The 15,782-nt window shown below is 37.4% G+C and overlaps 2 protein-coding genes across 2 annotated transcripts in view; one reads left to right on the top strand and one right to left on the bottom strand.

The window, feature by feature from the left end:
• LOC109927309 (ryanodine receptor 1-like) overlaps positions 1-15,782 on the bottom strand; it is a 380,829-nt gene that overhangs the window by 194,578 nt on the left and 170,469 nt on the right. The window lies entirely within an intron of this gene.
• Positions 4,186-14,731, top strand: msantd1 (Myb/SANT-like DNA-binding domain containing 1). Its single transcript, XM_048618369.1, has 3 exons — positions 4,186-4,650; positions 8,947-9,225; positions 14,447-14,731. Exons 1-3 carry the CDS (start codon positions 4,397-4,399, stop codon positions 14,703-14,705), a joined length of 792 nt encoding a protein of 263 aa, XP_048474326.1. The 5' UTR covers positions 4,186-4,396; the 3' UTR covers positions 14,706-14,731.

The raw sequence follows: 15,782 nt of genomic DNA, 5'->3' as shown, positions 1-15,782 counted from the left end.
CAGAAGAGCAAGGTGGTTATTCTGGAACTATATTAAATGTTGGTTAGACCACAACCGGAGTACTGTATGTAGTTCTGGTCATTACATTATAGGAAGGATGTGATACATTAGAGATGGTTCAAAGGAAATTCACCAGGATGCTGTCTGGACTGGAGGCTCTGTGCTTGAGGAAAGTTTGGATGTGCAGAGGTGTTTTCCTTGAAATGGCATAGATTGATATGTTGACCTGATAGAGGTGTATAAGATTGTGAGGGGCATAAATTAGGATGGATAGGAAGGCACTTTTTCCCATTAGTAGAAAGGTCAATAAACCAGGGGTATTGATTTAAGATAAGAGGTAGACGGCTGAGAGGAGAGTTGAGGACAAATACTTTCAATCTGGACCTCATGCCTGAAAGGGCGTTTGATTCACAAACTGTCGTCACAAAGTAGTCTGAAAGATGAAATCATATAGGGTCAGTTTAATAGAGAAGTATGTTCTAGAACATGCAATTAGCAGAAGCAGGCTATTTGGCCTTTCAAGCCTGTTCCAACATTCAAGAAGAGCTGATCTGTTTGTGTTCTGAATTCCACATTTCCACAACCAAACAGCAGACTATTCTAGATCTGGTGAGGTGAAAAGAGACAGGATTAATGAATGATTTCATTGCAAAGGTGTCACTTGGTAGCAGTGATCACAACATCACTGAATTTTGCTTTCAGTTTGAGAAAGAAAAGAGTGGGTCTAGGTCTTGTACTTTAAACATAAAAAAGGACAATTATAAGGGCATGAAAGCATAACTGGTGAAAGTGAATGTGGAAGTTTTGTTATGGAGAAATACAATGGAAGACATTTAAGGAGATTTTTCATAACACTCAGCAAAGGAACATTCCAGGGAAGGAGAGACCATGTTTAACTAAGGATGTTAAAGAAATTAAATTGAAAAAAATTACATAGAATTTTACGGAGGTAAGTTACAGATTAGCAGATTTGACAGATTATTTAAAAAAAAGCAACACTGATTGAACAAAATGGAGGGAGAAATTAGATGAGAGAAAGCTAAAAAAAAGCTGAAAAAGATAATAAAAATGTCAATAGGTATTCAAAAGGAAAAGTGTAAAAGTGTAAGTCAGGCGATTATTGATCCTCCAGACAGTTATTCTGGGGAAGTAAAGCTAGAAAGTAAGGAAATGGCAGACGAACTAAACAAATACTTGTTTTCACTTTAGAGGATACAAACAACATCAGAGAAACTTGTAAATCGAGAAGTAAAAAAGGAACTTAAAACAGGTACAATGATAGGGAAACTGTACCGAGAAAATTACTTGGGTAACATAAAACTTCTTTCTTGGTTTTCAAGGAACTGACTGCTGGGGTAGCAGCTGCATTGGTTTAATTTTCCAAAATTCCCTAGACTCTGGAAAGGCCCCAAGACATTGAAAAATAGCAAATACAACACTTTTATTCAAAAGAAGAGGAGATAGAAAGCAGGAAACCATAGGCCAGTTAGCTTAACATCTGTCACAGACAAAACATTGGAATCTATTTTTAGAAGGCAATTGTGGTATATTGAGATTTTCTGACTGCCATCAGATCAAGTCAACATGGTTTGGTGAAAGGAAAATCATGCTTGAGTAATTTATTAGAGTTCTTTGAGGGAGTAATAAACAGTATGTATAAAGGGGAAACTGTGGATGTCGTGCATTTGGATTTCCTGAAGGCATTTGGCAAGATGCCACTACATGAGCTATTGGTAAAATATTAGCATAATCAGCAAATTTATTAGCTAAGAGGAAATAAAGAATAGGTTTCAACATGCCATGTTTGAGTTGGCAAGATGTAATAAGTGAAGTGCCACAAGTATCAGTACTTGGGCCTCAACTACTTATAAATGACTTGATGAAGGGACTGAATATCTTTGGATCAAGGGATTGAAAGCATGGTATCTAACTGAGATGATTATGCAAAAATTGCTATGAAAATAAGTTATAAAAAAGACATAAGGTTATTGATTTGTTAAGCAGGCAAAACATATGGAAATGAAGTATTACGTGAGATGATATGAGCTTGTCCACTGTTGCCAGGAAGAACAGGACAGTAGCATATTATTTAAATAGAGAGAGACTGTAGAACTCAAGTTCAGAGGAATATGGTCTCCTGGTACATGGATCACAAAATGTTAGTATGCATGTACAGCAAGTGATTAGAAAGGCAAATAGGATACTGTTGTTTGAAAAGGGAATTGAACACAAAAATTGGGATTGTTGCTGCAGTTGGACAGAGCATTGATTAGATCATATCATAACATAAATATATTATATATGGTTTTGGTCTCCTCATTCAAGGACATAATTGGATTCGAGGTAGCTCTGAGACAGTTCACAACTGATTTCTGGGATGAGGGGGTTATCTTATGAGATAAGTTGGACAAGCTGGACCTGTATCCATTGGAGTTTAGAAGAATGAGAATAATCTTATTGAAACATATAAAAGAGCCTAACGGTACTTGACAGGGTGGATGCTGAAGGGATGCTTTCCGGTATGGGATAAAGTAGGAGTAGGGAACGCAGTTTATAAATAAGGTGTCACCTATTTAAGATGGAGATGAGCAGAAAACTTTTCTTTCAGAGGATCATGCGTCTGTGGAATTCTGTTCCTCAGAACAATGGAGACCGGGTGACTGATATTTCTTTTAGGGCAGAAGTAGATAGATTCTTAACTACAGGGAGTTAAGTAGTAATGAGGGTGGATGGGAAAGTGGAGCCTAGGCCACAGTCAGATCAGTCATGATTTTATTTAATGGTGGAGCAGACTCAAGGAACTGAATGTCCTGCACCTACTACTAATTTACAAGTTTGTATGTTCGATCTTTAAATAACTCTGCATAATTGTTAATCTATAATTTGTAATAAATGTTGCAACATTATTTATTACCAAAATTATTTCATATCATACTGGCAGCCTAGTTGCAAATTCATTAACATTTACTTGGTACAGCAATATGAAACCGTCTGCATCTTATGCTTTGTTTATAATAACACAAGATCAATGATTGCAAAAAGCTTGCAGTTACAGCAAGAATTTTTAAAGCTGTGGTAGTACTGAAATCAGTAGCTTATTATTGATCTGTAGCCAAAGTGGGTGAGTTATAAAGTGTCACTCTCCTAGCTAAAAGTGAAACCCGAGTATGAACTTTCAGCTCTCAATTAGAACAATTTTTAAGAGTACTGAAAGTATAGGCAGAGGAAGTAACTTCTCAAAGCTTTTTTAGTTTCTAAAGTGCCTACAAGATTCAATGGACTCTTTAAATTAGCTTAACACTGCATTGGAGCTATTCTCCATGCAGCGTCGAGCTCAAGCTCAATAAGATACCCCCCTCGAGGTGATCTCGTTCGCACAAGATTTCTTCAAAAGCACTTTGGATTAGGAGCAAGCTTCTGAGTCAGACCAATGCTTATTGAACTATTGTAAAGCAAAGTTTTCTTTACAACAATTTAGAAGTGCAAACATAACTGCACATTTTAGCTGCCAAAATAGAACAGCAGTTGTTTTTAGCACTATATACTGCGGATTTCAAATTCTTTTGCTGTGTTTCATGGCTTTGTCAAGCCACACTTGTGTCATGGACTGTTAGAATAAAGATCTTCTACATCATTTTCATCAGGAAATCCCATTTGTCAGAAACACCCAAAAGCAACAGGATAAGTCATATTTAAGATCAAAAATGAATCAGTTATATCTGATATAACTGCAGTACATGTTGCATGTAGGCACCATATGTTGTAAAATTCAATCAACATTTCAAATACGGAAGTCCATGAGAATAGCATTTTGTGAAGCTAAATTACAGTATTTTTCTGTTGACAATGACTGAAAGGGAGGACAATGTAGCTAGTCACATGGAATAAATCTATTTCAGGCTTTCAGCTCTTAATCACATTAATTAACACTTCCGACAGATGGTTAATTCAGAGGTTTCAACTGAGAGCTTTTAGAATTAAAGAGCAACCCTCAATACATAGGGAGAGCCAATTAAAAGCTTTTAGGCAAAGTAGCATCATCAGCTAGACCATTACTGATACAATGTTACCTTGGCAACAGCCACTTTACTGCAAGAGCTAACAGGCACCAGCTCAAAAAGCTTTAAGTATTTAAATACAGTACAGAATGCCAAAATCCTGCATCCTTGACAGACAGTACTATTCTAGAAGCTTTCATCTGAACGCTTTCACTTGAAAGAACTTGTGTTAGTCATTCATCACCAACCCTTTTATCTAAAACCTTTTGAATGTTTTCTAAAAAGGTTTTAGAAAAGCTTGCCAGAATCTAAAAGCTTTTCAATTAGTCATCAGTCATGAACTCTCAGAGATAAGATGTTTAAACCTTCCTCTCACGATATGTTGATGTTTTCCCAAAATGGCAGCTTGTAACAGTGGCAGCAGCAATTCAGCTGCTCAGATTGAGAAACCTAAGAGATCAAGCAACTGGACCGAGGTTGAGACAAGTGCTCTGATACGTATATGGAATGAATATTTATCAGACCTCCGAACAGCCAAGAGAAATGCAAAAGTATATGAAAAAATAGCTGAAGAATTTTTTGAAGCTACTGGGATAAGTCGTGATAAGGACCAAATCAGAACCAAAGTTACTAATTTGACCTTTCAGTACAGGTAAGCACTACATATGAATTGTAAAATATGATTAAACCTCAACTTCTTCGTTCTTTGATGGTCTTATTTTTTGTAGTAATACAGTATGTTCATTAATGTTATAAATAAATCAATCTCTCTACAAAATGATAAGTGCCCTTTTTACATTAAAGCATCTACAAAACTTTGCATGTAATGCAAGAGTTAGGAAGACATTTAGCCAGACTGTGGCTTAAATCAAGGATCCACAATGCAGATTTAAATATATAGACTGTAAACACATTTTTTGGTCGAATTCATCTTCAGTACTCACTGGATTAAGAGGTTCTGTCTTTGTGTTCCCTAACTTTATTAGTCAAATTGTTTAACTGGTAATCTGTTGAATCAAGCAGCTCATTATTTGACGACCAAATGGAAAAATTGTGTGTCTTGAGCTCCGATACTATTTGATAGTTGGGTTAGAATTTTTCACTCCACCATGAGGGCAGTACAGCTAGAGGTAGGCAAGTGTTAGGATCTGTCCATTCAGCCAGCCCACCCTAGGTCATTTTCCCAGGGTCAGAACCTGAAGGGCTACCCAAGTGCCAATTAAGGATACATCAATGGCATTTCAGTTATCAGAGATCAATTAGAATTATTCCATCACCCTTCAGGAGTCTTGCAGAATTGGCAATAGGCCAGCTGCCTTAAGGTAGTTGTCCAGCAGCATCGGGGACAGCATTCCACAGAATATTAAGAGGTCCTCCCCACATATCTGATCCTTCAGGATGGTAACCCAGCAGCTGCAGTCATATTTTTGATTGAAAAATTTATAAGTTGCTGTTGGTGCCTAATGGTGGAAGCATCCTCTCATACTCAAAATGGCATACTGCTGCTCTTTCAGAGCTGTAGGAGCTCCAGCTTTGAAAGATAGTCCAATGGCCTTGAATTGGATGCCCAGTGCACTCAATAGCCAATTCAAGGAATGTGACCGTTTAAATATTGAATGGAATCAGAAACAGTAAAAATCTTTTCCCCAAAATGAGTTGCCTATTTATTGAGATGAGGAGGCGAGAAGGGAAAAGAAAACAATGCAAATTACTTCACTGCAATTTGCTATTAAATTAGGTTCCTTAGGCCTAGTCTATGTATCCTGGAATCATCTGCCAACAAGGATGGTGAAAACAGAAACGATCAGTGAATTGAAAAGAAAATTGAATGGGCACCTGAAGCAAATAAACCTGCAGGTCTACAGGGATAGAGTGGTGCAACGGAACTGATTAGATTGCTCTACATAAAGTTTTGGACAACGCTGAGCTTCTGAAATATTGTTGGAACTGCACTCACACAGACAAGTGGAGAGAATTTCATCATACCCCTCACCAGTACATTGCTTAGTGGCCATACAAGCTGTGTTAGTTATAGCATTTAAGACAGAACTAAACATTTGAAGAAGAATACTCATCTGTGGAATTGGCTAGGCAAATGGGATTGCAATAAGTCAGCTCTGATATACAGCTTGCACTGCTATGTAGAATGGACTAAAGTGGCCTCCTTTTGTGCTAAGATTGTGCTTAATCATTCTGTAATGTCCCAAGGCTAGGGTGAGACTCTCGTTCTTAGAGGTAAATTTTCATTAGAGTTCCCTATACACCAGATAAAAAAGCTTTAATGACCGTTGTTTGAGTTATTGATACAATGAAGATACAGACGCATACCTCCTCCATAAGGGTCTGATTTTTAAAAAAAAAATTTTGGCTATAGTCTTAATATAGTAATTCCACATACTTTGGAATATTAGATGACATCTCCTTTTGTTCTTTTACTAAGATAGTCAATAGAAATCCACAAATTTCAAGATGTTTATGCACTTACCCTTTACAATTTGGTACTCTAGTTGTGTAATGCAAGGTACATGATATACTTATTTGTATTATTTATTTGAGTTTGAATATTACAATTTTAATCTGGTGGTATATCAGATTGTGTGTGTGTGTCTCTCTCTCTCTCAAGGGGTTTATTGATTAATTTGTAAGTATTTCTGTAGTTATAGTGTTTTTTTCTTTTAAGAACAGTTTGAGACTGATAGTCCCCAAGAACTAAGGTTTTTTTTGTTTACATTGGGAGAGTTTACGAGTGAATAAAGTGCACAGTGTAGAACATTAGACTTTCTGGTTGAAGATTTTGGCCTTGTTTGAAGCTCAAGGGGAAACAGAGAGAAACCTTTCAGTTTTAGTTTTAGGTTAAGGCAGCTCTGCAGTGTTCTTTGCTGAAGATGGATATGTAAAGCAGTTGTTCCCAAGAAAGGATGAAGATAGTTTAGATATAATTTTTAAAAAACACCCCAGAATGAGAAATGTAGTAATAGTTTCAGACCAGAAGTGTTTGGGTAAACCCCAAAGAGGTAAGTTGAACTTGAGAAAGTACAAACTCAAATGAATAATGGCTCCAGAAAGAAGCTATCCGATTCTCCTGACTGGGAGTTGAGGGCACAGTTAAATTAAGCATATAGAGGTGTTAGATGAGGAGATTCTCTCTGGTGAGAGTACTGGAGAATGATTCTTTTTGGATTATATTTTTGACCATATGTTTAAAACACTCTAAACAGGTACATAGTTTGGCTTATTTAATTTTGTTTTTTTGTTTCTTTTATGGAATTGCTTTACTCATAAAACACAAAACTGCTATATGGCACGCTTATGGTTCAGTGTAAGATCACCTTATTAAACCTGAATACAAACAAAATATGATCTATCAAGCCAAATTTTAGTCCAGTAATAAAACTCCAGCTGGGAAAATAACAGCAGGAAATCAATTAAGAAAATCAGTATTATCTGAGTAACTGGATGTGAACTAATGCTAACAATTGTGTTATGAATGTTGGGGTTTAGAAAATGGTTATGAATTAAAATGTCCCCTCTAACTTAAGGGGAAACAAAAGTTCTGGAAAAGAGGATGGTGAGGTTATACTACAAGCCTCTGCCCAGAGATATAACTATGTGATCTGGTTGTCATGGGAAAGAAACAAACAGAAACCTGTTAAAATCAAGTGACAATTTTCACAACCAGTATAGTTTTTTTTAAAAACACAGAAAAAGAGACAAAGTAGATACTATTGTGGGGAAAGCAAAGCAGATACTGTTGTGAAAAGCAGAAAAAGACTGTTTTGTGTCAGAAACCAAACAGAATAACTATGCAAATATGCAGACATGTTTTCTGTTCCAAAGAAAGGGGACAGAATCAACATGATGTTTGGAGATTTAAGAAAAAGGGCACACTGAGGTGGGCTGTGCTGCTTAAAGTCAGGTCTGAAATATTCAGGCTTAGTGCCAAGACTGTCACAGGGCACTGGAAGTTTCGACCTAGTGTGGCAAAGTGAAGAAAGCCTAATGAAGAACTGGGAGTTATTCTGGACTTGCTCTTATAATACAAACCTGTCAGACGTGCAGTGTACAGGCAAGAAATTATAATGCACATCTTGATTGAGTTAGTTTGTTAATGTAAAAGATCGTTTTCTTTAGTTTGTTAGGCAATTAATGCAATATGCAATGAAGGCTGATTTTAGTTTGTTAGTTGGATTAAAAAGCTTAAAATAGAAAATCTTGTCCTTTAGCTATTTTTATTGGTTGCTGACAAGTTAATTTCTTTTCAAAGGTTTTTAGTGTCCATGGGGACCATAACACAGAACCATCTCTGACTCCCTTTCCTGTAATTGCAGGTGGCAGCTTCTGAGCTTTCAAGCATTCCAAGAGCTAGTAAGCAGCCAATCAGCCAGAGTTAATGTCAGGCTTCTGCTCCTGACACGATGTAGGGTTGGGTCTCCTTACTCCATGAATTCTAATTTTGAGAAATCAAATTTATCCAAGCATGACTCTGCAATATAACCAAAGATATTTCTTTTATGACAGGTCAAAATATTAAGCAGATTGTCACATCAATTATTCTGACCTGGTGCTTATTGCAGCATATGTTATTTACCTCTGCATGTCATGCAAAAAATGTTATTGATTTATCAGAGTCATTTATGCAGATTTCAAAAAATGTCAAACATATGCGTTGAATCAGAAATGGCTATTTCTTTATACTGTCTACAGCTATAAAGTGACAAAATTCCACTTAAAATTCATGAACAGTTACAGTTAATTTCCATTGTGCAACTCATTCTGAAACCCTTTTTTCTCAGGGAGAGGTTGGTTTTCTCTCAACATATGAATCAGTAATGTTTCCACCTTGTAACTGTGATGCAACAGTCCATTATAATTAGTGAAAGTACAGTACTAAACTTGTTTGTTTCCTCAGTTATAATTGTTTCAAATTAATATCTCATCTTTCAATTAGAAAACTCAAAGCTACATGTGGAAATGTTGCCTCATCTTCGTATTGGCCATATTATGAAGCTATCCACAGGATGCTTGCTCAGTTCCCTGGACAGGATGAAGTCAATATATCTGACAGTGTACTACAGATTCCTTCAGTTTCCAAATCAGAAGCTCCTTCATCCCCGCAAAAACAAACTTCACTTCCAAACGTATCTGATGATGTCTTGATATCCGAGGGAAGTTCTTGTGAATCTGAGCTCATGGAAAATTCATCCAGTTTTCATTCTTCACAACTCAGGTGAGACAAATATAGTGTATTACAGGTTAAATTGAAAGTAAGGTAACTTGGGTCTCTTAGGCTTTACTCTCAACCAATACCTATGGACCCTAGAGATAACTGGTCACTTGCATTTTCAATTGTTGCTAAAAGAATTCTGCCTGGCAAACATTATTTGCATTTGGTTAAACTAGTAATAAAATTTAATTGTACTCAGCAGAATAAATAGCAGTCTTAAAATCTACTAATATATTTTCTAATTGTTAATTTCCCCTAACACTCCCTTCACCCATGTTTCTCTCCTCCTCTGGAGAATTTTGCAAAGCAGGCTGACAAGTAATTTGAGTAGAAAACAATCCAATAGTCAAAACTGGAGGACTAAACTTAATTCCTAAATGGAAATTCTTTGAACTAATGTTATTTGATGCCAGTATTCCTAAATTCCCAATCCTAACTGCCAGCTGACAAAAATTCTCTCAAAGAACATACACATTTTTACAATTCATCTCCATGTATTCATAATAAGCCTAATGCAATTAACTAAATTTACATTTATGCCTGTTTAACAGTTCTCATGTTGTCATTAATATTTTTCACAAAAATGAAAATGCATTGCAAATTTGACCAATAATTTTAGGAATGTTTTATGGAACATGAGATGTTACCGAATTTAGCATTATTATTTACCGCACACAAGATAAAGTAAAACTAAACTGAATCTGGTAACTGAATTAATATCTGAGTGAAAAAGTGTTTAACCTAGAACATAAAAACAGGAGTATGGAAGGCCATTTTTGTCCATTGCATCAGATATTCATATTTATGGTATGGACTCTGGATAGGCCAATTTGTGGGTCTGTCTCTCTCATTTCAGGACTAACCCACTTAATCCAATCACTGTTTAACTTTCAATTTCTCTAAATCTTTCTTGAATATTTAATCCAGTCTGTATTCATTTAACTCTTCCCTAGGAGTTCATGATTTCTAACAGGAAACAAGCAATTCTTAAACAGATTGTGGAACATTATTTAGTCACATTATCTTGCTTTCCCTGGTTTTACAAAATGGTTAATTCCCTTCCTGACCTCAGTCTTGTCAGCCTCAGTCTATTTATAATTTTATTTTGATAAAAGGATTTAATAAAAAAATATTTATAACCCACACTACAATTCAGGCATTTAAACTTTAGATGAGAGAATAGAGAAATACGTGTTATGGCTGTTCTTTGAAGTGATCTAAAATTGGATCTTAGCCATTTTTCACTTAAATCAGTGAAACTGCGACCTCACAAGGCTTGAGGTACTTTTTCCATTTTTCGTGGATGAGTATGAGATTATTTTGATATTACAAATTTGCAAGGCACATGGATTAAAGAAGAATCTTAAAACTAATTTCTCCCTTGTTGTCTACAACTGTCAGTCCAGTGAAACCAGACCTCTTTCCTTATTTTCTTCTATTACTGTACCCTAACATGGGAAGGTGAGTTAGGTTAATTTCATATGCATTCAGATTTATAGGGCTATATTGAATGATTAATCACAAATGCCTGTGATGACATAGCAGGATTGCTGCTGAGTAGCGCAAGAGATTGCCAGACTGTTAATGGGGCCAAGGCCATAAGAGCGCAAAACATAGTAGCAGAATTAGGTCATTCAGCCCATCAAGTCTGCTCTGCCATTTAATCATGGATGATGTTTCGCAATATCATTTTCGTGCGCTCTTTGATTCCCTTACCGATCAAGAATCTCTGTCTTAAACACACTCAATGACTTGGCCTCCACGGCCCTCTGTAGCAATGAGTTCTGCAGATTAGCCACCCTCTGACTTACGAAATTCCTCCTCATCTCAGTTCTAAAGGATCAACCCTTCACTCTGAAGCTGTGCCCTCAGGTCCTAGTCTCTCTTATTAGTGGAAACATCTTCTCCACGTCCACTCTATCCAGGTCCCTCAGTATTTCAGTGAGATCACCCCCCCCATTGATTCTAAACTCAATTAAGTACAGACCCAGAGTTCTCAACCACTGCTCATATGACACCTCTGGAATCTTTCTTGTGGGCATCCTCTGGAACCCCTCCAAGGTTAGCATATCCTTCCTCAGATACAGGGTACAAAACCAATCACAATATTCCAAAGTTGGCCTGACCAAGACCTTACAGCCTCAGCAGTACATGTCTGCTCCAGACAGTTATTCTAGCCCTTTAGAAATCAATGTTAACATCGTATTTGCCTTCCTAACTGCCAATTTGAAATGTTTTGCCCTTGGGTTGAATGCTTGAAATGGAGTGTACAATGTAAATACCAAGAGTAGTTCCGCAGAATCCCTACAGTGTGGAAACAGGCTATTTGGCCCAACAGGTCCACACCAACCCTCTGAAGAGATCCATGAACCTTCCCTATCCCTGTAACCCTGCATTTTGCGTGGTTAACACAACTAACCTACACATCCCTGAACACTATGGGTAATTTAGCATTGCCAATCCACCTAACTTGTACGTCTCTGGACTGAGGGAGTACTGTAATTGTATTGAGGTACTGTAGAGTGGAAAAGCTCTATGAAGGAAAGTTTAATTTTATTATATTTTATTCAAAATATTTTGCTTTGCTGGCTGGAGAAGTTTGCAGCTGAACTCAAGTTTTTGGTTTTTATTTTTTTTCCCTGATAGTGATTTGCAAAAACGTTCGAATGTAGCATATTTTTGGGAAAGAAAGAAAAATGGCAACAAGCAAAGGTACATCATGATAAGATCATTATCAGAAGAATTACCAACAGACTCAGGTTGTTTGGCCCCTTGAACTTGCTTCATCATTGAATAAGATCATGGCTGATCCAGGCCTTGACTACCATCCCTGCTTGGCACCCCCACCCCCACAATAACCCTCAACTCCCTTTGTTGGTCAGATCTGCACGGTGACAATAAGGTTCACTGTGTATATTTTTAATTCTCTTTGCTGTGATGTGATAGTGTGGGAGATTCCTGGCACATTGTTAAGGAAAAAATAAATACCGAAAGCTTGAGTTCAGCTGCAAAACTCTTCTCCAGCCAGCAAAGAAAAGATGTTTATTCCAGGATGGGCTGGATTTGAATCTATCAGTTTCCAGGCCAGAGTCAAACACCATTTCATCCGGCAAATTGCAAATGATTTTGTAATGATGCCCACCAAATAGCAGGTGGCCAAGAGTTCAAAATTGGTTCAGGTATCTTTACTGAAGTTTTCTTCCATTGCCATATTTTCTATTGAAGTGATTTCAATTATGCAACAATTTAACATATCACCAACAGTCCTGCTTTTACATTGGAGAGGCAATGGCATAGCGCTAATGTCACTTGTTACAATTCTCATTGATTCTTTTCAATATTTTATTTTTTTAAATCAATTTTTGGTTTTGGAGCTGTGAAGTATGAGCTAAGAGCTGAAAAGTGACCTTTGGACTGTGAAACCAAAAGAACAAACAAGCTGTTATTTGTTTTTGAGACCAGGCCTAAAAGTTAATTGAAAGTTGTTTCTTCTTTAAAAGAAAGTTCGCCAGAGATGCTTTGACTCCAGAGTGGCAGTAAGCTTAAGTAGATTGCAAATGTTTGGTCATTACACGGTCAGTACCTGGGAATTGGTTCCAGCAAGTTACGCTCAAGCAGTTGGCACATGTTGAGGGTTAACTGGGACCTTGAGAGGATACGGTCAGTCTGGCAGGGAGACACCAGAGTTTGGAACGGTTTTTCAACTGTGCTTAAGTTAAAAGGATCCCAAACTGTCACATGACAGCATGGACAATCCATTTAACCTGCAAAAGCTATAGGATTGAGCTTTGATTGCTCTGTGATTGTCCTCTCATCAATCAACTTGTTAAAAGTTCAGAGAAGCACAGAATTCTCAGAGTGTGGAAGCAGGCCATTCAGCCCATCGAATCCACACCAACACTCTGAACAGCATCCCACCCCCCACACCCTACACCTGTAACCCTGTACCTCCCACGGCTAATCCACCTAGCCTGCACATCCCTGGACACTATGGGCAATTTAGCATGGCCAATCCACCTAACCTGCACATCTTTGGACTGTTAGAAGAAACTGAAGCACCTGGAGGAAACCCACGTAGGCATGGAGAGAATGTGCAAACTTCACATAGACAGCCCAAGGGTGGAATTGAGCCCAAGTCCACGGTGCTATGAGGCAGCAGTGCTAATCACTGAGCCACCGTGCCGCTCTGAGACACTAGAATCTCAGTTATAAGAATTAAATGAACATTCCTCGGAGCCTACTAGAAGCTATCTGCATGCATCTGTGTTGTCAGAAACCAAGATATAATCCCATATGCCAGTGATGTCACAGATCATGGAGTTTGCTTCAGTAAAATGGTCAGTTACATCCCATTTATTATTCCCTTTTGATTTATCCCTTAACTGTGTTTGTTTGTTTGTCTGTCTGTCTTTGTGTGAGAGAGGGGCTAGAATTATAGAAACAGGGTCTGAAATTTAGGCATTATAATTAATTATGCTGCGTTTTAACTGCTCGGCTAAAGCTTCTGTACTATTAAATTGTTAAATCCTTGTTAATGCTATAAACCTGGCGTCTAGTAGTGATTATTCACAAAGTCTGGTACTAGTTATTCAAAAAGTCTGGTTAGATACCATTGGGTCAATTTTTAAAGAGTTATTGAAGGTTTTAGTTTTTCTGTGTTATGAACACAGAGGTAGGGAGGATTTGATTCCACTGTCTGTCTCTCCGGGTCGTAACACACCGAATTAGCCATACAGAGTCCCATCTAATGTTTTGAGGTTGTTTTTATCTAGGGTTGGAAACTCACCATGGCAGATGGTGAAATTTAAATGTAAGTAAACTTAAATTTTAAAAACCCTGGAAGTAAAAGTAAGTTTAATGGAGAACATGTAAACACTATCTATTGTTGGTCTTTACAATCAGGTTCATGAGAGTCCTTTAGGAAAGTAAATCTGCTGTCCTTGCCTAGTCTCTATCTACAAGGTGACTCCAGCCCCACTACAATGTTCTTGCATCTCAACTGCCTCTAAAATAGTCTAGCAAGCCAGTAAGCTCAAGGGCAATTAGGAATGGGCAACGAATGTTAGCACAGTCAGTCAGTCAGTGATGCCCAAACCCCTAGAAATTAGTTTTGATGGCATCAGCTTGGAATACATGAACAAGCAGTTATAAATTAAGCAGTGAACCTATAATTTAATGCATACTTTATAGATAAGTACTTTGCATCTCCATTTTATCATTACAGATATGAATCACAACCAATTAAAAAGAGGAAAACATCAAACGCTGACTTACATAAGAAGCGTATAAGACTAATGGAATCAATGCTGGAAGAACAAAAGAAAATCAGTGCAGCCGTGGAAGAAACAAATCGAGAGGTGCAAAGAATCCTTGATCAACAAACTCTCTTACTAAATCAAAGCTTGCAGCTGCAGAAGCATATGTTACATTTGTTGGAAAAAGTAGTTTGCCAGCATGGTGCAAATAAAACAAGTGTTTTTTAGTACACAGATAGCAAGAACTGCGGATGTGGGAGTCCAAGATAACAAAGTGTGGAGCTGGAGGAACACAGCAGGCCAGGCAGCATCAGAGGAACAGGAAAGTTGGCGTTTTGGGTCGAGACCCTTCTTCAGAAATGCTGAAGAAGGGTCCAAACCCAAAACATCAACTTTCCCGCTCCTCTGATGCTGCCTGGCCTGCTGTGTTCCTCCAGCTCCACATTGTGCTATCTGTTTTTTTAGTATAGTCTGCCACTATTTAGATATCTCATTTATAAATTAAAGGTGGCTAAAATGAGTATGTATATAGTCAATTACATGTAATACGTCCAAGGTTTTAAATGTGGCATCCTTACTTGGCACAAATGCATCATCAGGAAAATAATTTTTACCAGGTAAAAACAGGGACACCTAGCAATTCTCTCCACTGCCACGTTGCCCCCCACCCACCAGCACCACCACAAACAGGGTAGAGGAAATGTATGATCTATTAGTGGAGAGGGGTGAATGCTAATCCATCAAGGTTTAAAAACAAACTACTCTCCTATTTTTCCTTTCTTTAGTCACTAATATATAATGGGTCTACTGAGGATCTGTGTTTATCCGCATCTTTAAGACAGTTAGTCAAAAATTTTGAACTTAATCATGGCTATTATTTCCATTTCGCATTAAGTACATCACCATGAATTACATACATTTGGAGGAGTTACTGCATAACACAGAGATTAATTAACACTAGCAAAAATAAAGATTTCCCTATTTATTTCAGTTGATGTCAGATAGTTTGAATAATTGGAAAATCCCATTATTCTGTGGTGAAATTGCTTTGTGATAAGCCCTGCACAAAGGTGACTGCATACCATCACATAAGTATCATATCCAATGTAACTTGGTGAAAGGTCATCAAATTAAGTGTTAACCGTTTCTTTCCATAGATGTTGCTTGAGCTACCGAGTTTTTCCAGCAGGTTTTGTTCCAACATACTCTATGATTTTTTTTGGTTGTTTTAATATCTTTGTTCAATTGGATGAAGAGGTGGTTTGTTGGCTGGAATTGATTATTAGAGGTGTTAATTTGCATATA

Source organism: Rhincodon typus, chromosome 39 (assembly GCF_021869965.1).
Source record: "Rhincodon typus isolate 14 chromosome 39, sRhiTyp1.1, whole genome shotgun sequence".
NCBI classification, from domain to species: domain Eukaryota; kingdom Metazoa; phylum Chordata; class Chondrichthyes; order Orectolobiformes; family Rhincodontidae; genus Rhincodon; species Rhincodon typus.
This window is presented reverse-complemented; position numbering and strand designations above follow the sequence as displayed.

What these genes read in the sequence shown, in the direction of transcription:
- msantd1 (XM_048618369.1), top strand. Translation starts at nt 4,397, where the DNA reads ATGGCAGCTTGTAACAGTGGCAGCAGCAATTCAGCTGCTCAGATTGAG. An exon ending in AATTTGACCTTTCAGTACAG is followed by an intron (nt 4,651 to 8,946) that starts GTAAGCACTACA and finishes TCTTTCAATTAG; the next exon opens with AAAACTCAAAGCTACATGTG. An exon ending in TTTCATTCTTCACAACTCAG is followed by an intron (nt 9,226 to 14,446) that starts GTGAGACAAATA and finishes TTATCATTACAG; the next exon opens with ATATGAATCACAACCAATTA.